Source organism: Papaver somniferum, chromosome 5 (genome assembly GCF_003573695.1).
Source record: "Papaver somniferum cultivar HN1 chromosome 5, ASM357369v1, whole genome shotgun sequence".
Lineage (NCBI taxonomy): Eukaryota > Viridiplantae > Streptophyta > Magnoliopsida > Ranunculales > Papaveraceae > Papaver > Papaver somniferum.
This window is the reverse complement of record NC_039362.1, coordinates 72,716,517-72,743,427: the sequence shown is the minus strand read 5'-3', so window position 1 is coordinate 72,743,427 and position 26,911 is coordinate 72,716,517. Positions and strand designations below refer to the sequence as shown.

Sequence of the window (26,911 nt, the reverse complement as noted above, 5' to 3'; positions counted from 1 at the left end):
AACTAGACAGTCAGACCCAATCTAGATAAAAGTATATCAAAGAGTTAATATCTCAATCTCTCGAATTGATCTTTACTCAAGCAAATGGAAATCTGCGAGTCTTTATCAAATACTAGAGAGATAAACTTGGATGGTACAAAAGACCAATATCCAAGTGTCAATCAATTTAAATCAACAACTAAAGGTTGAATATTCTAATTGATTGATCCTAACACACAACCTGTGATATTTCAATTATATAACACAATATAATCTGGAATAGAAATAACACAGACACCAGAAATTTTGTCAACGAGAAAACCGCAAATGCATAAAAACCCAGGGACCTAGTCCAGATTGAACTCCACACTGTATTAAGCCGCTACAGACTACTCCTTGTAGTTGCAGGAAATCCTACAACACACCCCTTGTATTATTATGACTATAATTTCTAGATCTAAACTTATTTGATATGAAAATAAAGATAAAGATAATGAAAATAGAAAATAAGACACAAGATTTACGTGGTTCGATCAATATGATCTACATCCACGGGGTTAGGGATCTTCACTATGATTGTTTGTAATTACATATGAATTACAATTGAGACTCCATTAATGAGTATTTGGAGCTCTCTCCCTCTCTGGTTTTTGGGGAAGAATAAGAAGATAATAATAATACAAGTTACTTTTCTCTCTCCTACCTTTCTCTTTATATAGATATTTACATAGTGGATGACAACTCATATGTGGTGGGATACAGCTAACATTTCCCCTAATTTCGGAATCACCATGCGATGTTCTCGCAGGCTCACGTTGGATCTTAATCTGCACACATGCTACGTTCTCTCGCAAGCTTCCTTACATTCTCGCGAGATCTTATTATTGTGCGATATTTGGATCCTACATCTTGCCTCTTTTTTCTTGAATATTGCTTGAAGAGCAATCTTTAAGGAAAAATCCGTCTTGTTGAAGTTGTTGGAGTAGTCTTTAATCTTTATTAATGAAGGAACGAGCGAAAGAATACTGGACTTGAAAAGTACATACTCGCCTCTATTCTTTTGTGAAGTTCCAGAATATTGCGAAGTAAATAAGAAGTATCATCTTTTGAAGTATGCGAAGTATGAAGTATCCTTGAAGAAGTATAAGAAGTACTCAATCCTCGAAATATATAAGAAGTATCCGTCCTTGAATGAGAATAATAAGTATTGCCTCTATTCATGCGAAATTATTACTCCATTTTTGGTGATTCTTGCCGAGAAGATAAAGAACATAAAATATTTTCTTGGTAATCCATAGTTTCCTCTGTTCTTTATCTATGAAGGTAGAATCCTTGAGAAAATGTTGAATGTGTGAATTGTTTCCTCATTCTTATCTTGCCTCTGTCTCATGTGTTGTGCTCATGCGATAGTATAATCTCTTCAAGTTGCTTATAATTGTGTGAAATAATTGAGCGAAATAATCACATTCTGCAAAATTCTGACACATTTGACAAAATTTTGAATCATTCTGCCAAATTCTGAATAATCCTGCGAAATTCTGAATAATCCTGCGAAATTCTGAACAATCCTGCGAAATTCTGAATAATTCTGCGAAATTCTGAATCATTATGCGAAATTCTGAATAATCCTGCGAAATTCTGAACAATTCTGCGAAATTCTGAATAATTCTGCGAAATTCTGAATAGCTCTGCGAAATTTTGAACAATTCTGCGAAATTCTGAATAATTCTGTGAAACTCTGAATAATTCTGCGAAATTCTGAATAACTCTGCGAAATTCTGAGGAATTCTGCGAAATTCTGAATAATTCTGTGAAATTCTGAATAATTCTGCGAAATTCTGCGATATTATTCCGTACAGTTTTGTAAAGTACTTGCGCGAATATAATGCTTATGTGATGATTATGTTAGGAAATGTGTATGCGATGTTTATGCCATGAAATGCTTATGCGATGCTTTGATGATGCGAGTGTAATGCTTGTATATGAGAATGCTTATCTATTGCAATGTATAGCCAATGTTTGTGGTACTTAGCTCATTTTGCCGTCTAAAATTGTTGTAGCTTTAAATTGCTTCCATTCTTCATTTCTCTGGATTTTTCTTTAGTGTATGCATTCCTCTTCGTGTAGGTATTGTTCTTCACAAGTTCTTACTTGTGTTTCATCTTTCCTCTTTCCTGCACTATTAGTATCTCATAATAGCATGATCATAGTATCAAGTCTGCGGCATTTTCACTGCCTCAGTTTCATTTTCATGTACATATTCGCAAGCTTGTTTGCTTACATATAATCATTCTCGCAAGCTTACTTGCTTATTCATTTTCTTATGTGGTCTTATTTTGCCTTCCTAGTTAAAGGTCTTATTTTTCCACCTCTTGTCATTGCGACAAAATCGCAGGACGTCTTTGCACTTTCATGCAAAAACCCATTGATCTTGCCTTAACTTTTTCTTTTGTATTATTGCCTCTTCAGGATTGTTGCGACAATATGACAGGCCTAAATATTCTTGCGAAAATAAATCCCCATGACATTGCCGTCTTGCGATGAAATCGCAGGACGTCTTCACACTTTCATGTAATGACCCATTGATCTCGTCTTATCTTTTTCTCTAGTATTATTGCCTCTTCAGGATTGTCGCACAAATATGACAAGTCTTAATACCCTTGCGAGTAAAAAGCCTCATGACATTTGCGTCTTAAGACACTTATCAGCTCCCTAATGGAGGGTGTCGCCCTTATCTTCCCCCTGGTTTCCCCTTCAAGAAAGCGTACTTCTACCGTACAAGGTTAGCTCCTCCCATCCGGTCTTAACAACAACCAGTTATTTTCGCAGCCTCTTATCCCTTTTACCTATAGGGCTTATGGTTACGAGACTGCACCCTAAGTGGGGTTTTCTTCGGGCCGAGTGCAGTATAAGCCAAGACTTGTCAAGAATGGCAAGGACGCTTCAAACGCCCTGTCACTCTTGACTTAACCGTGTACCTCGGCGCCTTGATCAGATTCTGCACTCCTTGGGAGAGTCCTTATTACCTTAGTCTCCCAACCTAAGTCATATGCTTAAGCTGAGAATCCAAGGTGCCTCTCCCGGATGGGCTTTATTGACCCCAAATCTCCATGACTCAGGTTCCGGGGGCGGTGTAACCTTTCCCTGAGCCATGCAACAGGTACCCCCTTATATGACATACTTTAGGTCTTACATTTTCCTCTTGCGAAATTGTATTCGCGAACTAGGGTGTACGCCATAAAGGTTCGTCTCTATCTGCGAAATTTTATTCGCGTTTCTGCGAAATTTTTGCGTCTCTTTGTTTCTGCAAAATGTTCGCGTTTCTTTATTCTCTCATTCATCTTTTCATTTCTGTCATCTCTTTCATTCATTCTTTCATTTCTGTCATCTCTTTCATTCATTCTTTCATTCTCATAATATCATATCATTTGAATCAAAATAAGTATTCAAGAGAAATTCTAATACATGGTAACTCTGAAATCTTTGTAGTTGTGAAATCTTTGTAATTCTGCGATTCTATCGCGTTTTGTAAATCAAATCAAAAATCTTTTTATTCTCTGCAAAAGAAATATTCTAGAGAAATATATAAATTGAATTTTCTCAGTTTTCTGTAATTTTGAAATCTCGCAATCTTTGTAATTTTGAAATCTTTGTAATCTTGAAATCTTAGTAATCTTTATAATCTTTGAAATCTTTGCAAATCAAATCAAAAATCTTTTATTTTCTGTAAAAGAAATATTCTAGAAATTTATATAAATCGATTTTTTTTTTTTTGAAATCTTGAAATCTTAGTAATTTTTGTAATTTTTGAAATCTTGAAATTTTTGTTATCGTGCGATTGAATCGCTTTTTGTAAATCAAATCAAAAATCTTTTTATTCGTTCTTAGTATAAAGTAAAATGTTCAAGGAAGTGATATTTATCTTTCATGTGAGTCGCTGTTGTTATCAGAGAAGTGAATAAATGCCTTTAAATGTATGAATTTCGCGCAGCAAAAAGAAGTGTGGGAAGTGAGATTTGAACCCTTGATCTGCTTCTTGGATTTTCTCGCACCATACCAACTGTGCTAAGCCTATTTTGCAAAATAATCAAAGACTGTGCGAAGTAATTAAATACCAACTCTGCGAAATGAATATTTGCGAAGCAAAAATTATTTAGTCGCAGGGAGAATCGAACCCATGTCCTCTAGTTTGCATACTCCTTCTCTGACCATCTGCTCTACTTGTTGCTTGCGAAAAAAACACACAATGCTGTACTTTATTCCATTTCTTCGCCTTTAGGATTTCAAAAATGTGTGAAAAATTAAGCTTGATGAGGGATTCGAACTCGAGTCTTACAACTCACTCTAGCGAAGTTTGACCAACTGTGCTACCTCTTGTTTGCGAACTAATGAAACAATATTTTGAAGTCTGACCATCTGCTCTACTTGTTGCTTGCGAAAGAAACACACAATGCTGTACTTTATTCCATTTCTTCGCCTTTAGGATTTCAAAAATGTGTGAAAAATTACACTTGATGAGGGATTCGAACTCGAGTCTTACAACTCACTCTAGCGAAGTTTGACCAACTGTGTTACCTCTTGTTTGCGAACTAATGAAACAATATTGCGAAATTATTCATTTTTTCGCTATCTGTAAAAAGAAGAAAACTATGCTCGCAGGGAAGTTCGAACTTGCGACCACGAACGTACATATTGTTCTCTTGACCAACTGTTCAAGAATCTCTTTGCGAAATAAACGCACAGTGTTTTTCTCTTATTCTTTTATTCTCCCATGCAAATGAGAAGAAAATTAAAAATATGTGTCTCTGCGAAATTCGAACCCGTGACCTATCGCTTACTCACTCCAGCTCAAACCATCTGTGCGAATTTCTGTTTGTGATAGAAATTGTAGCATCTGCCTCTTATCTTTTCTTCGTCCTTCCTTAACTTCTTTCACATTTGCCTTATTCTCCTGAACATGAAAATCTTCCACTGAAACTTCCATTTTCTCCTTAAATTTCACCACAACAACTAATTTTCTCTCTCACTCTTTTCATGTCTTTGAATTTTTGATGATGTTTACTCCCTGAAAGTGTGATTTCTTCCATAAAATTTCCATTTTTGAACCTAAATTTTGTAGATCTAGAAAAATATGAAAAGTATCTAATCTTCATGAAAATTTCTTGAATCAACAAGTTACAGGAAGGATAAATCCTTTACTAGTTCCCTGTTTCTAGCGCCAAAAATGTAGTTGCAGGAAATCCTACAACACACCCCTTGTATTATTATGACTATAATTTCTAGATCTAAACTTATTTGATATGAAAATAAAGATAAAGATAATGAAAATAGAAAATAAGACACAAGATTTACGTGGTTCGATCAATGTGATCTACATCCACGGGGTTAGAGATCTTCACTATGATTGTTTGTAATAACATATGAATTACAATTGAGACTCCATTAATGAGTATTTGGAGCTCTCTTTCTCTCTGGTTTTTGGGGAAGAATAAGAAGATAATAATAATACAAGTTACTTTTCTCTCTCCTACCTTTCTCTTTATATAGATATTTACATAGTGGATGACATCTCATATGTGGTGGGATACAGCTAACATTTTCCTTAATTTCGGAATCACCGTGCGATGTTCTCGCAGCTCACGTTGGATCTTAATTTGCACACATGATACGTTCTCTCGCAAGCTTCCCTACATTCTCGCGAGATCTTATTATTGTGCGATATTTGGATCCTACATCTAGCCTACTACAAACTAACTTCGGTCTGGACTGTAGTTGAACCCTAATCAATATCACACTAATTCAAGGTACAGTTGCGCTCCTTACGTCTCTGATCCCAACAGGATACTACGCACTTGATTCCCTTAGCTGATCTCACCCACAACCAAGATTTGATACGACCCAAAGTCGAAGGCTTTAATAAACAAATTTGTATCACACAGAAAAGTCTACGATGATAGATAAATCTGTCTCCCACAGATAAACCTAAGAGTTTTGTTCTGTCTTTTGATAAAATCAAGGTGAACAGAAACCAATTGATAACCCGGACTTATATTCCCGAAGAACAGCCTAGAATTATCAATCACCTCACAATAATCTAAATCATATGGTAGCGAAACTAGATATTGCGGAATCACAAACGATGAGACGAAGATGTTTGTGATTTCTTTTAATCTTGCCCTATCGGAGATATAATATTAAGTTAATTATTCAATTGAACTCGTACGATAGAAAATGGCAAGATCAGATCGCTCAACTACAAGAGAAGTAGTTTCTTCTGGCTTTACAATCCCAATGAAGTCTTTCAGTCGTTAACCTACAGGGTCTCGAGAAGAAACCTAAGGTTAAAGGAGAATCGACTCTAGCAAAACCAACTAGTATCACACATGAGGTGTGGGGATTAGTTTTTCCAGTTGCTAGATGTCTCATTTATATAGTTTTCAAATCAGGGTTTACAATCCAAGTTACCTTGGTAACAAAGCATTCAATATTCACCGTTAGATGAAAAACCTGATTTAACCAAGCTAATATCTTTCAACCGTTAGATCGAAACTTAGCTTGTCACACACAAATGAAATGTATTTCATTTAGGTTTGAGTAGTCGTACCTAAACGTGTACACTTAGTTGGTTCACAAATATTTAACCAATGGTTAGCCATATGAGTACTTCCATATTAACCATATTCATCTTCTTCACATAACTAGTTCAAATGACTCATAAGAACTAGTTGAAGAGTTGTTCAATTGCTTAGGTCTTTATGAATAGACACAATTGAAACAAAATCGGTTTGATTCACTTGAATCAGTTCATGAACAATATAGCCATGGTTTGCAAAGATTGCATTCCTTAATGATTGATTGTTTAAGTTCATGAACTTCCGATTCGAGAAATATAACCAGCTTGGGTACGCGTACGGGTACGTGTACCATAGCAACATGAATTGAGTTTAGAAACTCAGCATAAATTTTCGGTTCGAAAATTTTTGCTGGTACGCGTACGTGTACGCATATCCAACCCGTCTCCTTCACCAATACCGTATGCACACTTATGCACACACTTGGTTTCCGGCACATGGATTTATACACTAATGTGCGAACACACTATATATGCTTATATCCATAGTTGGTTACGTAATCTCAACTCTACATTTCAATCATTGAAACATTCTTCTATAATGTTATAACAATCGTTATTCACGACTATCGTCATCAAAGCTATTTTCAAGATTGAAACGTCATCATGACTTTCGTCACGGGTTAAGATGAAAAGTGGTTAAAGCGAAAGCTTATCAACACATATTTCGAGAAAAATATAGGCGAGTAAACTCGGCTCGAAATAGCAAATGTGTATGTATGAAAACTATCATACTTATACGACTTTGTCTCAAGAGTAGGAGATAGAGTAGATAGACTTTTGAGTGATAGATAAGTCAAGTCTCCACATACCTTTTAGTCGGATGAAGTTCCACTGGTCCCTTGAGTAGTTCTTCGTCTTCGTAAGATGATCACCATGGAGTCTGGAGCTCAACTACACTAAATTGTCCTATACCGAGACTTAGCTATAAGTAGTCTAGAAATCAAGACATATAGTTTTGACAACTAAACTTGAAAAACATGCTTGAGATAGCAACGCATGCGAGTTCGACCGAGCAATGCTCTAACATGAGTTATCCATCCCAAGAGCCACATGATTAGCCTCCTGAGTGAATTTTTCATCCCAGGAGGCACTTGATCAGCTTCTTGTGTGAATTTTTCTTCCCGATCGGTACATGATCAACCTCTTGAGTGAAAAACACTTTTTCACCCAGACTCTTCCTCGGTGCGAAAAACACTCCCTCACTCAGCCTCTCATCGATTTGGTAGTGAATGAGTGTTAAAAACACTCATTCCATAGCCTTTGCTCTTAGCTTGAGTTCTTTAACCTCTCCCCCCATTCATACAAGTGTTTTCCAATAGTCAGTATTGACCCAGGACTCCCAACTTCTATCTGCCAAGGCTCTTTAACCATTAACGGCTAAAGTATACTTTCTCCCGTGTAAGTATATCTTAAATTTTCAGACACTCAGGGGTGGAGCCAGCCCATTGTAAGGGTGTGCAGTTGCACCCCTTGCCCAGCTGGCTCCAAAACCTAATTTAAGCCCAGTAGATTTTTTTTTCTTTTTACAAAGTTTAATTTTGCTTATTTTGCACTCCTAATTTATTTATTTTTGCAACCCCAAAGTGAATTTTTACACTCCCATTTCCGGAATCTTGGCTCTGCCCCTGCAGGCACTCATAAGTTACTAGGGATTTTAGCTAGGGAATTATGGTTTTATTATACTCGAGTTTGAGCACAAATTCATTCTAATAGGGTAGCAAAACAGAGAAAAAAAATGGCTTTGATGGCACAAACACTCTCTCACCAGTGCTTTCACAACTACCAGCAGCTTTATGTGAACACAAAAAAACCCAAGAACCTTCTTCATTCATTCTCTCTCCCAAAACCTTCTTTCTCCATTTCAACTAAAACCCATTACAAAAGCTCAACAGCTTCAGCAGTCACTCCATCATCACAACACAATCCTCAACTGACATTATCTCAAAACATCACCCAACTTTGTGAATTTGGTGACCTCGATGAAGCATTACTGCTTTTACAACAGAACAATGAAATTCACACTGAAAAGTATGAGCAAGCTATTGCTGTTAATACTCTATTACAATCTTGTGGGAAAAGGAAGGATATTGAAATGGGCCGTAAAGTTCACAGCTTTGTATCAGAATTATCTCAATTCAATAATGATTTTGTTATGTATACGCGTATTATTACGATGTATTCATTGTGTGGGTCTCCAGTGGATTCTCGTATTGTGTTTGATAACTTACAGAAGAAGAATTTGTTTCAATGGAATGCACTTATTAGTGGTTATACGAAAAATGAGCATTGGATTGATACGGTTTTAGTTTTCTGTGAAATGCTTACGGTGTCAGAGTTTAAACCTGATAATTTTACTATGCCGTGTGTTATTAAAGCTTGTGGGGGACTTTCGAGTGTAGAACTTGGACAAGGAATTCATGGTTTAGTTATAAAGATGGGATTGGATTTAGATTTGTTTGTGGGTAATGCTTTGATTGCCATGTATGGGAAATGTGGGGTTACTCAAGATGCGGTTACGGTGTTTGAGAAAATGCCTGACAAGAATATGGTTTCATTCAATTCTTTGATTCGCGGGTATTCGGAGAATGGGTTTCTGGATGAAAGTTTTGATGTGTTTAGGAATATGTTGGAATCTGAAGATGGTCTGAGACCTGATGTTGCAACTATGGTGACAGTACTTCCTGTTTGTGCAGAGGAGGGAAAAGTGGAGATGGGGATGTTACTGCATGGGCTGGCTGTAAAATTGGGGTTACTTCATGATCTAATGGTGATCAATGCTTTAGTTGATATGTATGTTAAGTGTGGGTATATATCAAATGCTCGGGCCCTGTTTGACAAGAATGTTCAGAGGAATGTAGTCTCTTGGAATGTCATGATTGGTGGTTACTCTAGAGAAGGAAATGTCCAAGAAACCTTTGATTTGCTACGCGAAATGCAAAAGGAGGAGAAAATGGGAGTGAATGTGATCACTATCTTGAATGCATTGCCAGTTTGCATAGAGCATTCGGAAATGTGTAGCTTGAAGGAGCTGCATGGCTACTCTTTCAGAAATGAATTTCATTGTGATGAAATGGTAAATAATGCTCTCATTGCTGCTTATGCTAAATGTGGATCTTTGAGTGCTTCAAACAGTATTTTTGATTTGATGGAGACGAAGACTGTGAATTCTTGGAATGCAGTCATTGGGGGGAGTGCACAAAATGGAGATCCAAGTGATGCAGTAGAATTATTTCTCCAGATGGTAGATTCTGGGATAAAGCCTGACTTGTTTACCATTGGTAGCTTACTGCTAGCTTGTGCTCATCTAAAATCACTAAAATATGGTAAAGCAGTTCATGGCTTTGTGGTAAGAAATGGGTTGCATTTGGATTCTTTTATTGGTGTTTCGCTGCTTTCTCTTTACATCCGATGTAGGAAGGCATCGAATGCGAGGATTTTTTTCGATGAGATGGATGTAAGAACTACGGTATCATGGAATGCAATGATTGCTGGGTACTCTCAGAATGCACTACCACAGAGTGCCATTGATCTCTTTCGTGAAATGCAACAGCATAATGTCCAACCTTCTGAGACGGCAATACAGAGCATACTGACCGCTTGTGCACAATTAGCAGCTTTGCGTCTTGGAAAAGAGGCCCACTGTTTTTCCATAAAAGCAGATCTTATTGGAGATGCATTTGTCAGTAGTTCAATTATAGATATGTACGCAAAAACTGGTTCTATAGAGCAGTCTCGTAGGACCTTTGATGGGCTAGTCGAGAAAGATGCAGTTTCATGGACAGTGATGGTCACAGGATACGGACTTCATGGACTTGGTAAAGAGGCTATTGAGATCTTTGAGGTGATGCATAGACAAGGCTTGAAGCCTGACCGGTATACTTTTATCGGTATCCTAATGGCATGTAACCATGCGGGGTTGGTCGAAGAGGGTCTTAAGTACTTCTCAGAGATGCAGAGTGTACACAAAATAGAACCAAAACTAGAGCATTATGCATGCATGGTTGACATGCTGGGTAGAGCTGGGCACTTAGACCATGCAGCCTGTCTTGTGGAGAAGATGCCTGATGAACCTGATGCTGGAATTTGGGGTTCACTACTAAGTGCTTGTCGAACTTATGGAAATATGGATCTTGGTGAAAAAATTTCAAAGAAGTTGTTAGATCTGGAGCCAGGCAAGGCTGAGCACTATGTGTTAGTCTCAAACTTGTTTGCAGGATCGGGCAGGTGGGATGATGTAAGAAAGGTGAGACAGAAGATGAGGGAGATGGGACTGGTAAATAATCCCGGTTCTAGTTGGATAGAAGTAGGAGGAAAAGTTTATAACTTTGTTGCCAGTGATGACGCACATACGGAATCTAAAGAGATACATAGAATGTGGAGGGAATTAGAGGAGAAAATACGTGGCATTGGATATGTACCTGACACAGGCTCGGTGTTACACGAGTTGGATGAAGGAGAGAAGGAAGAGTTATTACGAGGTCATAGTGAGAAGCTTGCTATATGTTTTGGGCTCTTGAAGATGACAAAAGGTTCTATACTACGGGTTTACAAGAATATTCGTATTTGTCATGATTGTCATAATGCAGCCAAGTTGGTCTCTAAGGTGATGCAGAGACAGATAATTGTGAGGGACAATAAAAGGTTCCACCATTTTAGAGATGGGCTGTGTTCTTGTGGAGATTATTGGTAGGCATAAGACAAATGCTTTATGTTAGGTAAGGGCTTGTTTTTTCTCCTTTCCAATTAGAGTGTGACCGTTCACAGCTACCTCCTCCATCCTAAAGCTTAGTATACTTTTTTCACATTTATTTAGGTAATCCACAGATTATTCTATTGCAAGGCTTCATCTTGCTGTAGCGACTAACCATCATCAGTGATTTAGCATCAAACTCTTACACCCGGCACTTGTGGTTGCCTGAATTAATCATCTTCCTCCGTTTACTTCTTCTAAACACATTTATCTCTTCACTGAGATCAATGTTGTGCAAGGCATGACAGATGTAATTGAGTACCAATTTAGCGCACCATTCTACCCTTATCCAGGCTTGGGACCTCCAGGCTTCAACGGATTGTAATAATATATAAGGTGAATTAACTTCCAAAAACTTTGCATAAACTGATGGCTATATTACATTTAATCTTGCTTTATTTTACTTTTCGTTCCTAACATTAAACTGCATTTACAATTTTATGTCATGATGTGTTTGAAACTAAGAAAAGAAGTTTTGAGTTCAGGAGGAACCAAATTTGAGCTTGCATCAGTTTTCCCACTAAAAAGTGGGAACAGTACTTAGGTTCTCTGAGTGGAGAGCCTTTTCAAATATTTTTCTTATTATGCTTGTTGATAGAATTTTGATGGGGCCATGAGAAGCTTCCTAGTTGCAACTGTAGCCCCCAAACCCCTCAAGCAGGGCCACTACTGAATTTCTCATCTCCTGTGTAGCCACCCGATGAACTTATAACCTCTTTTTTATTATATATAAAAATAAAAATTTCATTTTGGAAGCTTTTTTCTTTCATGCAGCTTTTGCTTATTATCCATTTTTCAGGTGAGGCCTTTATTGATCAAGGCTGGTGGGGTTCTTCATAATGATTGATGTTTGAAAAGTCATGGAGTCACTAATTTCTTGGAGCAGTTTGCAGACATTATTGGTGTACATTTTGCTTTACTAGCCGATAGAAATTGTGTATGAATTCTGAAACCCAGAATAAGTGTACTGGAGTTTAATCATGGATGTACTTGCAATACCTCTATTATAACAATTGTTCATTAAAATGAAAATCCTAAAATTTGTTATTAAGAAGTCTCTTTACATGTCGATGCAGCTCAATTGAAGACAAAGGTGGATTAGTAATTTTTTAATACTTAACAGAAGAAGATAGGAGCTGAGAGAGAAAGGACAAAGAGACACGCGTTTCATCTAATGGAGTAAATCCATGGAACTAGTGATGGATTGAGTTGAAGGTTCAGCTCTTAGATGAGCTGTGTTGCAGGGAACTTCTCTCAAAGCCTTGCAAGGTTTATCAAGTTGCTGCAGCTCCGCAAGCTTTGTCCGGAGTTCAGAAGCATCTTTCCTAAGGTGAGTATTCTCTTGAAGAATGTTCTCGTGACACTCCAAGACATGATTTAATTTGTTGATGAGTTCGCGGTTTTCATTCCGGAGCCGAACGACCTGTGACCAAAGCTCATCTAAATGTTTCTGTTTGCGCATTCTTGACCGACGAGCAGATTCCCTGTTTGATATCATTCTTCTTCGTTTCCTTTCATCGATGACTCTTAGCTGCAGTTCTTCTGCCTCATCAGAAGCTGAAGAAGTGTTGCTAAGACATGAAAACTGCGGACCAAATTCATAAACTGTAGGGAAATTTTGAGTCTGAGAGTAGTGTAAAAGCCCTGAATAACCACTGAAATTTGTGGTGGGTATATTTATATCGTTTTGCATCATGCTAATGTCAACAGGGTATATAGCTCTGTCAGTAGGTGTCATGAACCCAAGCGCGGGAGCATCACCTGAATACATGGCTAAAGTTTGGTGAGTTACAGAGGGAATATCGGCTTATGTTTTTAGTGAGAAGTGGAGGGAATATTGGTTGTTGCAGTAGAAGGTGAAGAACAATAGAAAGAAGCTTAGAATTGTAGAAGAGTTTCAAGTTGTTGAAGGAAGCAGAGGGAAAGCAAGATAAGTGAAGGTGTTTATAGTAGGAAAAAAGTTAAAGAGAGTAGTAGTGGGCCATGTTGAGCAAGTAGAATAACAGTAGAAAGAGTTTCTTAAAGAGCAGACATTCACTTCATTAGAAGTTTCATGTACCTCATATATTTAGTAGTATTTATTCACACCAGGATAATAAGATGCCATCATCCGCTCCACCCAGTATCAGATGCCATCATGCACAAAACACATACATAAATGGTCATCATATACGAGAGACAGGCAAAGAGATTTCATATAATGATGCTAAATTTAGAGTATTTTCATTACATTCTGTGTGTTTATCTGTTTGTCTTGGTCTGGATTATATTTCTGTGGATTAGCTAGTATTGCTCATGTACCAGTATCATACAACATAAGTCACATAACCCTTTTTTGCAAGAATTAGAATGAAATTTCCAGAAGTCAATCTAAAAACAGGTCCTTCTTTTATGTTTTGTTTTATCTTGCTTTCTTTTTTAAGGCTGAGCTGAGCATTTGCTGATGGATCCATCAACTTTTTAAGGCCAACACTGAGTTGTGACATATAGCAAACAAAAGAGACTGTTGTTGTAGGAAGTCTGTTTTTTTTACAATTAGAAAAATTTAGATTTGTTGATGGTGGTGACTCAACTACCACCAAACACTGAACACAAAAATTCAATTAACTTATAATTTCCCAGTTTCATGTTTAGCTATATATCAACCTAACTTTCATAATCCACACAGAATTCGATTACGTAATATCTATTCTATTGTATAAAGGGAATTACGTAATATCTTGCTTAGTAAAATGATTTTATTATCGGAGTTAGTTCGCTTTTACTTTCTTTAACTGATGTGACAAGTAAAAAAAGTAGAACAAGGAGGAGTTTGCGAACGTCGGCTATAACTATATTGACAGTGGTGAAGAAGATTAGTAGGTTTCTTCTAACTTTCTATGGGCAACTATGCAAAGATTATGTAAATTACAGGAAAAATTAAGGATATGCAATAATATTGTAGTTGGGTTGGGCATGAAAGTGACAAATCTTATTAGAGAGCATCAAAATGTGAATAACTTAAATCACTTTTTTGTAGAGTATCTTAATTAACATTTGTGTTGTTTTTGTTTGGATTTGATTCCCCACCACGAACTTAATAATTTTGCCAATAATTTTTTTCTTGTGTTCGAAAGCCTAATCAAATTGGCTGTAATTTGATGACTGCAGCATTTGTCTGCATGATTAAAATTTAGAAAACATTTCATTATGCGGAGAAATGCATGTATGTTTTTCTTTTTCAGTGCCAAAGTACTGTACCTCTAACATTATCCACCACACACACACACCAGCTTGGCTTTCTGAAACTGCAAAACTGTAGCAAGAATGGAGCAACTATGGTCGGCAGACCGGGCCAAAAAAGCCGACTCTTCGAACATTATCAACCCTCCCTCCACGGACGCCTAAGACCTAATCACTGGGAGGCGATCCCAACCAGCACCAACCGACATCAGAAAACTGTCCCTAAACCTTGAGATATTGCCAAATGCAAAGTCTATTAAGAGCCAAGCGACGGATGCAACTCAAGAGTGGTGCAATCCAGTGAAGGACTAAAGACAATAACAGCAGTAGAGGGAGGGACCCGATGAAAAGAGGGGCGTGTGGTGTGGGTGTCAAAGGTGAGGTGAAAAGAAAGTAGGAAGGGTGCGGTGCGGTATTGCGTCACTGGCTGTTTTCTTGTTATTGACCCGTCAACTTAGCCAAAAGCCAGTTGGCCCAGTTCTGTATTTCACTAATCTTGCCCTGCCTTGGGCTTCTTCTAATTCTTATTTAGTTATGTTCTTTTCTTTGATTAGAACTATAATTTTGGGCATACCAAAATCTTCCAAGACATCCTGAATGAAGACAAAAAAGGTTGTGAAATAGCAAAATCAGATAACCCCTTAACCCAAATTTTTTTTAATGGCAAATCTGCCCTTTACGTATTAGTGTTAATAATCTTGATTAGTGATTAAATATTTTGTTTAGTGATTAAAATAATTTTCAGAATTATAAGAGTTGTTTAGATGAAAAATTTGAGGAAAAAAAAATCAAAGTTTTGGTTTGGTTAAGAAGGAGAGAAAGAGAAGGAGAAAGTGAGAAAATTCTAATTCTTGATTCAATGGAGGATGAGGAGGGTCATCATTTATCTAAAAAACCTAGGAAAATACATATCAACTACAACAATGATCCAGAAATGGCTGATTTCTTAGATTATGAGAATGATTTTACACCCACTCAAACTCAAGCTCAAACTCAAACACAAACTCAAGATGATGATTTTTATGAGCCAAATCCTGATGATGAAGACATTGATGAGGAACCCAATGCTTCTAATACACAGGTACACTTATATCCTATATTTAATCTCACTTCTATAGCTCTCAATTATCAAAAGTTAGGTTTTTTGAATTATGGTTCGGCGAAACAGGTTGAGGTTCGGCTCACATCTATGAGCCGAATCTACCAATTGATGAACGGTTCGGCTTACTGAATCTGTTTACTGCATGCGCCGAACCTATAATTTCCAATTCCAACCCTTTTGCTAGACACTAGTTCGGCTTATATGAAAGTTTCATAGTAAGCCGAACAACATTTATTCGGCACAAAACTAATACTACCATACAAGCCGATCCTACGCACATGCAAAATTTCTGAAATTCACAAAACATATTCGGCACAAAACTAACACCATTGAATAAGCCGATCCTAAATATAAGTCTCTGTGTCACTAAGTTCGGCTCAAAACGGATTTCAGATATACGCCGAGTCGTTCATATGCACTTTCAGGGTTCAGTTTCAAGAACAGCTCGGCGCACATCTAAGATTTGTTTTGCGCCGAACCATACCCTGTAACCGCCGCAGAAACATGATTTTGACGAATTAAATCGACCAAACCAATCTAAAACATCAAATACGAGATGGGTTTGTAGAACTAACCTTCTTATTCTCATTTCCGGAGTTGGTTCTTCTTCAATCTCTTCTTCCGGTTGATTTTGTGGTTGATTTTGAGTTTGTTCTTCACTCTCTAAATCTTCTTCTTCTTCAATGTGTTGTTGAGTCGATCGATTTGAACGAGATACTGGCTTACGACGACCCATTATATAGATGAGTTTAATCGTCGACTAAATTTTCACGAATCGACGATTAAATTTCCGCGATGAAAAAAAATAAAGGGAAGGGTGAATGAGTTCGGCTGTGGAGAGGAAGAAGAAGAAGGTGAATGAAACTGATTTTAGGTGTAGTTGATTATAGGTTTTGTATTAGGGTTAGGGATAGATTAGTAGTAATTTAAAGGATTTAAAGGCATATAGGTAATTGAACCACCCCCATAGGGTACCCCTTATAAGGTCAGCCAAGTTAGGACTGGTGCTTTGTATGCCTAAGAAGATTTTGGTATGCCCAAAATCAGGGTTCTTTGATTAGGTGTTAACCATGGCTGTGGTGTTGTTTACAGTTTTTGGTGTTCTTTCCTACCACTTGACCCACTTAGCCAAACCCCATTTGCTATCTTTCTCCTTATTTTTTTTATTAATTTTCCCTTTTCATGAGTTCATTAAGAAAATCTTAAAGAGATCAATTATTGGTTCATTTTGTGGATAAAATCATAAAACCTCCCCTCATGGTGTTCTTAATTTCTCAATTATAATTGAATGATTGCCTGATTTTCCTTTGCTTTGCAAACAAATTCATCGTTCTGCTCACTGATTATTGTTTTTATGTTTCTTAAATTTGTTTTGTCTGCGCATTATTATTATTATTATTATTTTATTTTATTTTTGAAGCATACTTGCGCAAATTATGATGTAATTTTGAACTTCTATTTTAATTTTTGTATACTAATTTGCATGCTAATTTGGTGATGCATGTTATAATTTGAATGATTGCAAAATAAATAAAAGATCTCAAAACTAGAATTCAAGATGGAACCGTGCCTAGAAAAATAACTTCAGCATTTCACATTTGCTTAAACAAAAATAAAGCGTGAAATGGTTCAGTGCAATAAATAAATAAATAAATATATTTTTAAGATTTACATTTATTGATGGTTTTGAGTGGCTGACTAACCATTAGAGATTCAGCGGATAAAACTCTTCATCGTAAAACCATTACTTACTTTTGTGCTTTGTTCTTCGATCCTAAAATACAGTAAGACTCGGACGCCTATTCAACATGTCATAAATCTCGATTTGAAGAACCATAAAACTAATCAAATATTATTTATTTATTTTTATTTATGGAGTCTAAAAGTGAAAAGAATTTTTTTTTTTTTTTAAAAAAGCATTACCGTAAATTTAAGTTACACTGTCCATTATCTGTCGGAAAATTTTGGAATTATTTTAAATAGGTTTTCAAAATAATTTGATTGTTTTGGAGAATAATTTTTTTTTCTTTTTTTTGAAGAAAGACAGTTTATATCGAAGAGGAAAAAAGGCCAAAGGCCAAGTGACAGACGAACATTACATATGGAGAATCATCTCCTAGTTATTTGACTAGAGGGGATAAACTTAAAGGTATCCAGTTAGCAGATCCAAAGAACAACACTTTGTTTAACCAGCATTTTGATCTCCTTTATGCCTTTAGCTCAAGAACCAAATACCCGATTAATTCTTTCCTCCATAAATTTCAAGTGACTGCGTGATGGAAGATATCCCTGCCCTAGTTAGAAAGTTAACTTCCCAAGCATCAAAGAGCTTAAGCACTATCTCTGGCAGAGGCCAAGAGATATGGAATTCCTTGATGAAGTAGTCCCACAATGTGAAGGAGTAAGTACAGTGAAGATTAAGTGGTCTGCAGTCACATTTTCTAAATTGCAGAGAGGACAACCTTCAGTGGCAGTATTAATTCCTATGTGTCGCAACATGACCCTCCTAGGAAGAGAGTAGTGAAACACTGCGCATAGAATAAAACTTACTTTGTTAGGTATCTCTTTTTCTCCAAAGGTAGCCGGCAAAATTGACTTCTGTGCTTCTCGTAACAACAATTTAAAGCTTTTTTTGGTGCTAAAATCTTGCATAACATCGACTTCATCTTCGTCTTCTATCAACTCAGAAACTGACCCCAGGTCACTCCTCAACAAGTCCCATTATAGCTATTCATCCGTGTTCAAATGAGTCTTCCTGAAATTGCAGATCCACCTCCCCCCTTTTACTGCACCAGCGATAACCATATGCTTGTCTTTAACTGCCTTAAATATCACCCGAAACAAGTCCTTCAAAACTCCTATGGTCGACCATTTATCATGCAAAAATAATATTCTTCGTCCATTTTTTAGATTGAAAGTGATATATTGTTGCATTTCCGGTAAAATACTCGATACAGTAGTTCAACATCTTTAGGCATATTATGTTTCTGTTGTATGCTATGTCTCCACAGCGCAGTGTCAGTTTTAAAGTAACGGTAGAACCATTTCACCAACAGAGCCTTGTTAGTAATTCTTAGGCTTATAACACCCAAACCACCACTTTCCTTATAGAAAATCCTATGGGTAGTGTCACTCTTTCATTTTGAATGAGTGACTACGAATTAGAGCATACTAAAGGCTACTATGGGGGTCTTTCAGCCCACTTCCACCTCCAAGTCGTTCATACACTCGTTCGCTTGAACGGATGATTGGTAGTGTATCACTACACGGGGAACTGTCCCCCGTGTAGTGAAAAGAAAGCTACACGGAGGACAGTCCCTCGTGTATCAGAAAAACTTGCACTGGACGGATCCCATCTGGATGGCTTTTTAGTTTCACACGGGGACTATCCCCGTGTATGTTTAGATTAGTTAATTTAATCATTTTTAAGTACAAAATTTTCCCTCCGATTTCTATTTTATTATAAAATTTTGATTTTTTTAAAGTAAATAGGAGATTGTTAGCCGTTTAGTGTTCCATTTCCATTTTTCCCATAAGGGCTTCGCTCCTTCAATTGAACTAGTTTTCCTTCGAAACGAAGGAGTTAGTGTCAAAGTAAGGGTACCCGTAGGTGATGCTCTTAGGTAAAAAACTTTAGGCCAGCCTATTCAAAATATTTTCTTCTTACCGTCCACTGCCGTAAAAAGTTCCTCATAAACTTAATCATTTTCTTCTCAATGCTAACATGAAGATGAATAAGAGATAAATAGTAAATAGGGAGGCAAAAGAGGCAACTTTTAATAAAGATAAGGAATAAAGGGTGGGTAATTTGTGGAATAAACGAAATAGAAAGTCAATAATAAAATTCACGAATGTCATCAACTCCACATCATGTTATGACATTCAAATTCTATCTTTTCCGGTTAAAAATATTTATGCATACTAACATTTTATAATTGCTAAGAGGTATTCATTTAAATTATTTACAATTTCCATTGTAGGAAATATATTGATTTTTTTCATCATATAAAAAAGAAAAAGAAAATGTTACGTTTTATTAATACAACATATTATGCAGAAAATTTTCGAATTATGTAAATATTTCGTATTTGATTATTTTAATTTTGGAGTCAAAAGATTATCTAGATACTTATAAATTTAAAATATAATTTCACATGATATTTCATATTTTGATTAAAAACATATTGATCTCGATTTTTTCTTATCCAAGTCCAATATACAATTTAGTTTGTAGAACAGTGTGATCCGAATGTTCATTCATTTTAGTTTCTTCAAAGATTAAAAATTGAGAATTTTTTGCTCCATTTCTTCCAAAGGACGAAGACATTTTTTTTTATCTTACAAAATCTTATTGGACGCGCTTAAACTTCATACTTATTTCAGAAAAACTGGCCCAATGCATCTTTACAAAGCTAACAATTAAGAGAAAATAGTACACAAATTCACTTTATTCATTAATTTATTACAATTTGTTAAACTAATCCTAATTAATAAATAAGATCAGAAAGGGTTCTAAAGTCCATGGGGGTCATTTGGCTGTATACGATTAATCCAAATCCATGCTTCCCTTTTATAAAAAAGATAGAAAACAAGAAAAGATTATTGCTAATGGCATTTGGTGTGAGTGCATTACTATTGATTGATTAATGCAAACGTACACGAGTTTCTATTCACATATAAAACAACAATTAAATTAATTAATTAATCGTGTGATTACGTTCATTTGCAAGAAGGTCTTCTTCCACTAACACTCGTTCGGATAAGAAAGTTGTCGTCTTTAGTAATACCTTTAGAACCTGATTATAGTTTTCCTTTGCTTCAATTATTTGTTTCAGATTTTTCTCGTCCAACCGTGACAGGTGTACATCACTCTTGATCAGCTTGTAATCGGTTCCGGCAAGCTGGAGACACATAATTTGAGGTAACCCGAACATATAAATTTAATACTGTGATGGGATTCAAAACACATGATAAAAAAATATCTATGGGAATAAAATAAATAAGTTAAGTACATCCAAATGACTGATTTCAACTTCTTTTTTCTTAATATTGTTTACTAGGCTAAATTGGGGTCTATTGTGATTAATTTGGGCTTACGACTACAAGACAAAAAAGAATAATTTGAAGTAAAATGGATAACCCCTTATCCAATTATGTTACTAAATGGCAAAACTACCCTGATTAATTAGTGCTTATTTGGAAGATTAAATGATGTTTAATCAAGTTAACCCTGAAATCAACTACCATTAATTCATCATCAAAAACTTGAAAAAATTTAAATTTTTTTTCAAAACTCGATCCAGAATCGGTGGATGTTAGTGCAGTTGTAAACCGATTCTGGGTTGAGTTTTTTCAAAGGATGAAGTAAACTCATAATCGGATTTTTTGAATACCAAAATAAACTGATTGTTGGAATCGGTGTTTATATATGCCCACATAATCCGATTATACCTTACTTTCAGAAACAAAATATGCATTACATAGTTTAGGAAATTACATATATAGGATTCAGTGTGGGTATTCTAGAATTTGACACATCAAATGTTCGTCAATGAACCTCCGAGCATGTCGGTACAACGTCGTATATTCTTTGTGGTGAATGAACTTAGTTTCCCCATTACGAATTCTCCATAGCCCATTGAAACGTTCCAGCTGAAATTTAGTGAATTCGTAAATGCTAGTATGCGAACTTCTAACGATGACATAAGTATAAATATTATCGAATTGCTCACTTTTTTCCTAAAAGGAGCTTGTGGATGATGTTGTTACACCATATTTCTAACTTTAACATACTCTCGCGTTGCACTTTTTATGTAGTTGAATCGAAATGCCAAGTCTCTCCATTTGCGGTTATTGGGATTCCCGGTACGCCCGTAAAAGAACTATGTAACTCTCTTCCAAAACATTGAATAGATTTCATTCGGACGTTCACGGAACGTATTAGCAAACGATTTAACGAGACACAAATCTTCATACGGTTCCCATTCACGTCTACTTTCGGATCCCACTCCATTTTCTAGGCTAAGTGTGTGATGTGGGAGTGCCTCAAAGAGGTTGTCTTTGTGTAGATAAAGACTCAACGGCTATTTTTTTCAAATTCAATTCAAACAATCGGAGTTTAGGTATGTCCACATTGTCCGCGTGCGTCCTTGCAAAATCATAAAAAATGTGCCTCTCAATAATCGGTTTTTAATATGTCACTTGTAATCCGATTCCTGGCAAAAAAAGTTACAGAAGAAATGCCACTTTTCCTTGCAAGAATCGGATTACATGTGATGCCAACATAGACCGATTATAAAGGTTGTCAAAATCTGCCTCTCAATAATCGGTTTTTAATAGGTCACTTGTAATCCGGTTCTTGGCAAAAAAAAAAGATATAGGAACATTGTCACTTTTCCTCACTAGAATCGGATAACATGGGATGCCCACATAAACTGATTTTCAAACTCTAGACTTTTTTGTTTTGTCAGAATCGGATTTTAAAAGTATCCTTATAAACCGATTCTGCAGACTTAAAAACCAGGTGAACAAAATTTTCAGAATCGGTCTATGTGGTGCAACTTCAAAACCCGATTCTGAAATTGTACCCCTGGAGAATTGTCAGAATCGTATTTTATACAGGTAAATGTAAACCGATTGTGGCAGAAAAAACTTCCAGAATCATGCATTTTTTGCACACACACATTGTAGTTGGTTCTTTTGTCGCGTCTTAGAAAAACACAAATAATTTTCAAAAGAAACCAGATTCAGTCATTCATAAACTAGGAATATAACCAAACATAATTCGACAATAAGTTTAAGACATAAGGTTTGACACCATAATTATCCATAGTTAAAGACATAAGTTTGAAACCATTCATTCATCAACACCTCCACCACGACCACATCCACGACCACTTCCACGACCACGACCACCTCGTCCTCGTTTAGCAATTGGGGCACTGCTCGATTGATGTGGTTTTTATGTTGTTGTAGAAAGTGGTAGTAAAGTTGTCGTTCACTCAGACTTGTGAAGATTTGTTTTAGACTTAAATTAAAATAAAAACTCAAGATGAAGTTGTTATCAAGATTATAAAAAGCACCGAGACTCAGGATTCCACCATTGACCAATTAAGTGATTTAATCTAATCAATATTCATGCAATTCTTTGCGTTTAAAGTGATTCTAATTTATTGCCTCTAGTAGATTTTTGAAGTAACAATTGTATACATCAAGCATGAAACATCAAAAGTCTTAAACTAAGCATGCTCCATCAAAACGGATCACAATCATTCAATAAAAATCAATTTTCCAATATTAGTTCCATGCAAATAATCATAAAAGAAATTGCAAGAATTAATTAAAATAGAAATATACCACTTTTCATGGAACAATGACTTCCTCCATCGCCTCGGCTAAGGGGTTTAGCCCCTAATATTATTCACATACTCAAAATAGGTGTTCATAGCTCAAAAGAGTGAAAAAAAGAGAAAACTAGTTAAGCAGACAATTTGCAACGGTTAATGGGCGTTACAAACTGACTGTTACAGAGAACTGTTGCAATAAACTGTTACAGGAAACAATAGAAGGTGTATGTTATAGAATAAAAGACTGTCCTGAGGAGTCTAATGTTCTTCGTGTTCTTCCTTCTACACCAGCAGATCTCGATTTCCTGCAACTCCTCATGTTGATCTCCGTGGTGTTCTAAACTTCCCCTAACTTCTCCGAAACTTTCATACCTCCCCCTGAAACTCGACAACGCCTTTTATATCCCTCGGAAACCTAAAAATCCCGACTAAAATTCTTCTCTTCCTTTCCGTGCAAGTCACGGCAATAATCTCTCTGCCGACTTATTTACACGTTTCTGAACCGTACAACCCATCCCAAACTCTTCCTTAGATAGATAAGTATCTTTGGACAGAATATCTCGCCTTTAGTATCTCTGGAATTCCAAAAATAAATCATGCAGAGACCCGTGCAAACTCACTCCCCTGTTTTGCTTGACCCACGAATTAAACCCTGATTTGCCGAATCTGAAGTGATTACCAACCCTGTTTGGGCCTAGCAAGACATATCCAATCCACGACATCTATTGAATCCGGCAACAAATTCACCATCTCTCGCCTGAAATACCCGTGAAAAGTTCACACTTCTGTTTCCTTCTAACTCGATTTCTAGCCACTTTTAATCGACGAAATCACTCCTAGTATCCCTGTTTTGCTCTAACATATGCTTGCCATAAGTTTCAGCCATTGAATCTCCTCAAAACACGATTAAAACCTCAACCCTAAATCTGCATGTATGATAGTTAATTTTCCCGCCAAAAACAAGAATTCAAATAATGAATATGGTTGCCCCTAATCCAGAGTAGGGGTGCCTTTATCATCTGACTTGGGTGCTGCGGCCAAGTTTGGGCTATACATAGCCTGGGTGCTCCTTATCCAATCCTGGGGTCCGTTTAGCAATTGTCCTCTGGGGTGCCCCACGCAATTTTTCGAGCCGATTTTTCCAAAAATGTTTATTGGACAAAAATACCTACACACATAATACACCATAATAAGTACAAAAATGAGCACTATCAATATATAGAATCAAGACAAATTGGACACAAAAATGTGTCCATCAAATACCCCCAAACTTATTATTTGCTAGTCCTCGAGCAAAACGGAAATAAATAAAATCCTAACTCACTGTCGTAGGCATCGTCGATTGCATTTAGCGTAAGCAATAAGCCTTTAAACCCCTAGGTGGCCTTAGTGGCCGAGTTATAGTCTCGGGAGGGCTTACCAGAGATATACCCACAAAACCTTTACTCCAGACCCTAGCTATCTACGCTAAACCTTGGAAGGCACTGAAGAATCTCCTTGGTTGACATACTTATTGACTACAAGAGGAAGTACCCTGATGCGAAATTCCAATTGTTGTACACAAGTTTGCACTCAAGCATACTAAAATTCATATATAAGTGACAGAGCTCTACTCAGATATTCGCACTATGGACATCAATATCCGGAGTCAAAACTAATCACATGGATAGATCAAGAAGATGGACATAGAGAAAAACATAGATGGTTTTGATGTTTACTAAGTGAACAGCGTTTCCCATATCTGTCTGAAGGCCTCCGCCAAAATGAACATATCCTAATGGATTGAGGTACTAGTCTGACTAATATCAACACACTGGCATATACAAGGGAACCAGTGGTCGATAACCTAACTCTAGGTCAACACAACTGGCATATATAAGGGTACCAGTGGTCGACTTTATTGAATTTATTCCTTTTGGTCAAATGGTCTGGTCTCAATTTTATTTTATTTTCATCTCTTTTTTTTTCTTTCTTTTTTTCAACTTTTTTTTTTCCATGGTATCTCAATCACTCTAATTCACCCTAGCATTGGTAACAACTTGAATCGTGAGCCCCACCTAATCACTTAGAGAAACATAGTTTAAAAACAAAACAACATCAAAAAGAAGTGAAAAGAACTCAACGAGATGTGGTGAAACTATCATGTTATTTCTAACAACTGAGCTCAGTGCTTTTATGAATAGACTCTTTAGATGTTGCCATCTAATCAGATTGGTTCCTCAACTCCTACAACCAAAATGCTTCCATCCACTTAGATTAGTTAGTGCGATCCTTAATAAACATAAATTTCTAGGCTCTGGAGTTTATTAATGCAACTAAAAAGTTTCTCCCATACCCCCAAACTTAAATCTAACATTGTCCTCAATGTTCTAAAGATGAAATTAAAAACATGAACAAGGAGAAACTGTTACCATTTGAAGCAAAATAGTTAAGGAAAGATATTACCGTGTTGCATGAGATTGGGTTACCTCCCAAGAAGTGCCAAGTTTAAAGTCTTCATCCAGACATCAAATTTCATAAAATGGCTAGTTACCTTTCAAATCATATATCAGTAGTCAAAATAACTGTGGGTCATCAAAACCAAATAAAACTGCCAAACAACTGCACAGGATCAGAAAAAATAACATAAGGAGCACAACCTCATTGAAAGTTTCTTGCAAGAAAACTGGATTTATTTGGGGCACCCAATTGGGCTTCATATGAGTGTCTTGAAAAACAGATTCATCCGAACAACGAGACTTTAATATCTGGATTTCCTCCTGAACAGTATTAGAGGGGCTGTGGAGTCTGAATAGACTCAAGTGATACCTCATAAGCACTAGGATCGAGTCCCAAGTTAGGGACTTCTACTAGGGACAATTGACGATCACTACCCCCAAACTTAGAATTTTGGGTGTCTCTAGATAGACTAGTCACAATATTCCTAATTTCTAGACCATCGGGTTTCTGAAAAAGGTCAATTGCTTTCTCTGAGTTATAATCAGGTGGTTCATCCTCTAAATTCTTTTGAGGTATACTAGCTGTAGGACTTATATGTTTCATATCCTGTATGGTAAACCCTAGAGTTTCCTTATTGTCTTGAAGCACGATTTCTGGCCTGCTGTCCTGATCGGATGCTATAATCACAGGCAAAGTCTTAGATGGCCCTAAGAATGCATATTTAGGGTCCAACTTAGGAGGCTCTTCTAAACAAGGGATTAAGTTAGACTCAAAAGCTAGTAATGGTTCGAACATAGCTTTCCATTTATCAGTATCTAACATAGGAATAGAATCCAACATAACATTCACTTGTTCAATGTTCTTATCTTCGTCGAAATCCATGTTAAAGTGGGCTAGACAACTCTCTAATGGATCTTCTGATATGAGGTTTGGTAATGACTCATGAATTAAGGTTCCTATCATGTTCACCTCTTCAATGCATGTGTCATCTAGCTCAGAATGTATCTTATTGACATTAAAAATATTCAACTCAATAGTCATATTACCAAAAGATAGATTCATAATACCATTTCGACAATTTATGATCGCATTAGACGTAGCTAAAAATGGGCGACCTAAAATCATAGGTATTTGGTCTCTAGGTCAGGGACAAGTTGGGTATCTAAGACCACGAAATCCACAGGATAAATAAACTTGTCGACCTCGATAAGAACATCTTTTATCACTCCACGATGAATTTTGACAGACCTATCAGCTAACTGCAATGTTATCTTGGTAGGTTTCAATTCACTGAGCCCGAGCTTTAAGTACACATGGTATGGGAGTAAGTTCACACTGGCTCCTAAGTCAAGTAAAGCTTTGTCTACCCTGTGTTTTCCTATCGTACAAGCAATGGTAGGTGCACCTGGGTCTTTATACTTAGGAGTTGTGGGGTTCTG

At 36.6% G+C, this 26,911-nt stretch overlaps 2 protein-coding genes across 3 annotated transcripts; one reads left to right on the top strand and one right to left on the bottom strand.

Annotated features, from left to right (window-relative positions):
* The first annotated feature begins 8,336 nt into the window (after positions 1 to 8,336).
* LOC113281898 (pentatricopeptide repeat-containing protein At1g18485-like) lies at positions 8,337 to 12,568 on the top strand. Of its 2 annotated transcripts, XM_026530803.1 has the most exons (4): positions 8,337 to 11,328; positions 11,427 to 11,699; positions 12,163 to 12,300; positions 12,440 to 12,568. In XM_026530803.1, exon 1 carries the CDS (start codon positions 8,349 to 8,351, stop codon positions 11,301 to 11,303), a length of 2,955 nt encoding a protein of 984 aa, XP_026386588.1. In that variant the 5' UTR covers positions 8,337 to 8,348; the 3' UTR covers positions 11,304 to 11,328; positions 11,427 to 11,699; positions 12,163 to 12,300; positions 12,440 to 12,568. The 2 variants fall into 2 exon arrangements, with proteins under 2 accessions (XP_026386588.1, XP_026386587.1); XM_026530802.1 differs by having other exon boundaries at positions 8,337 to 11,699.
* On the bottom strand, positions 12,366 to 13,551 carry LOC113281899 (basic leucine zipper 43-like). The gene has a single exon (XM_026530805.1). The coding sequence runs from the start codon at positions 13,132 to 13,134 to the stop codon at positions 12,535 to 12,537; it is 600 nt and encodes a 199-aa protein (XP_026386590.1). The 5' UTR covers positions 13,135 to 13,551; the 3' UTR covers positions 12,366 to 12,534.
* Positions 13,552 to 26,911: the final 13,360 nt, after the last annotated feature.

Excerpts from the sequence above, each read along its gene's own strand:
- LOC113281898 (XM_026530803.1), top strand. The coding sequence starts at position 8,349 with ATGGCTTTGATGGCACAAACACTCTCTCACCAGTGCTTTCACAACTAC.
- LOC113281899 (XM_026530805.1), bottom strand. The coding sequence starts at position 13,134 with ATGTATTCAGGTGATGCTCCCGCGCTTGGGTTCATGACACCTACTGAC.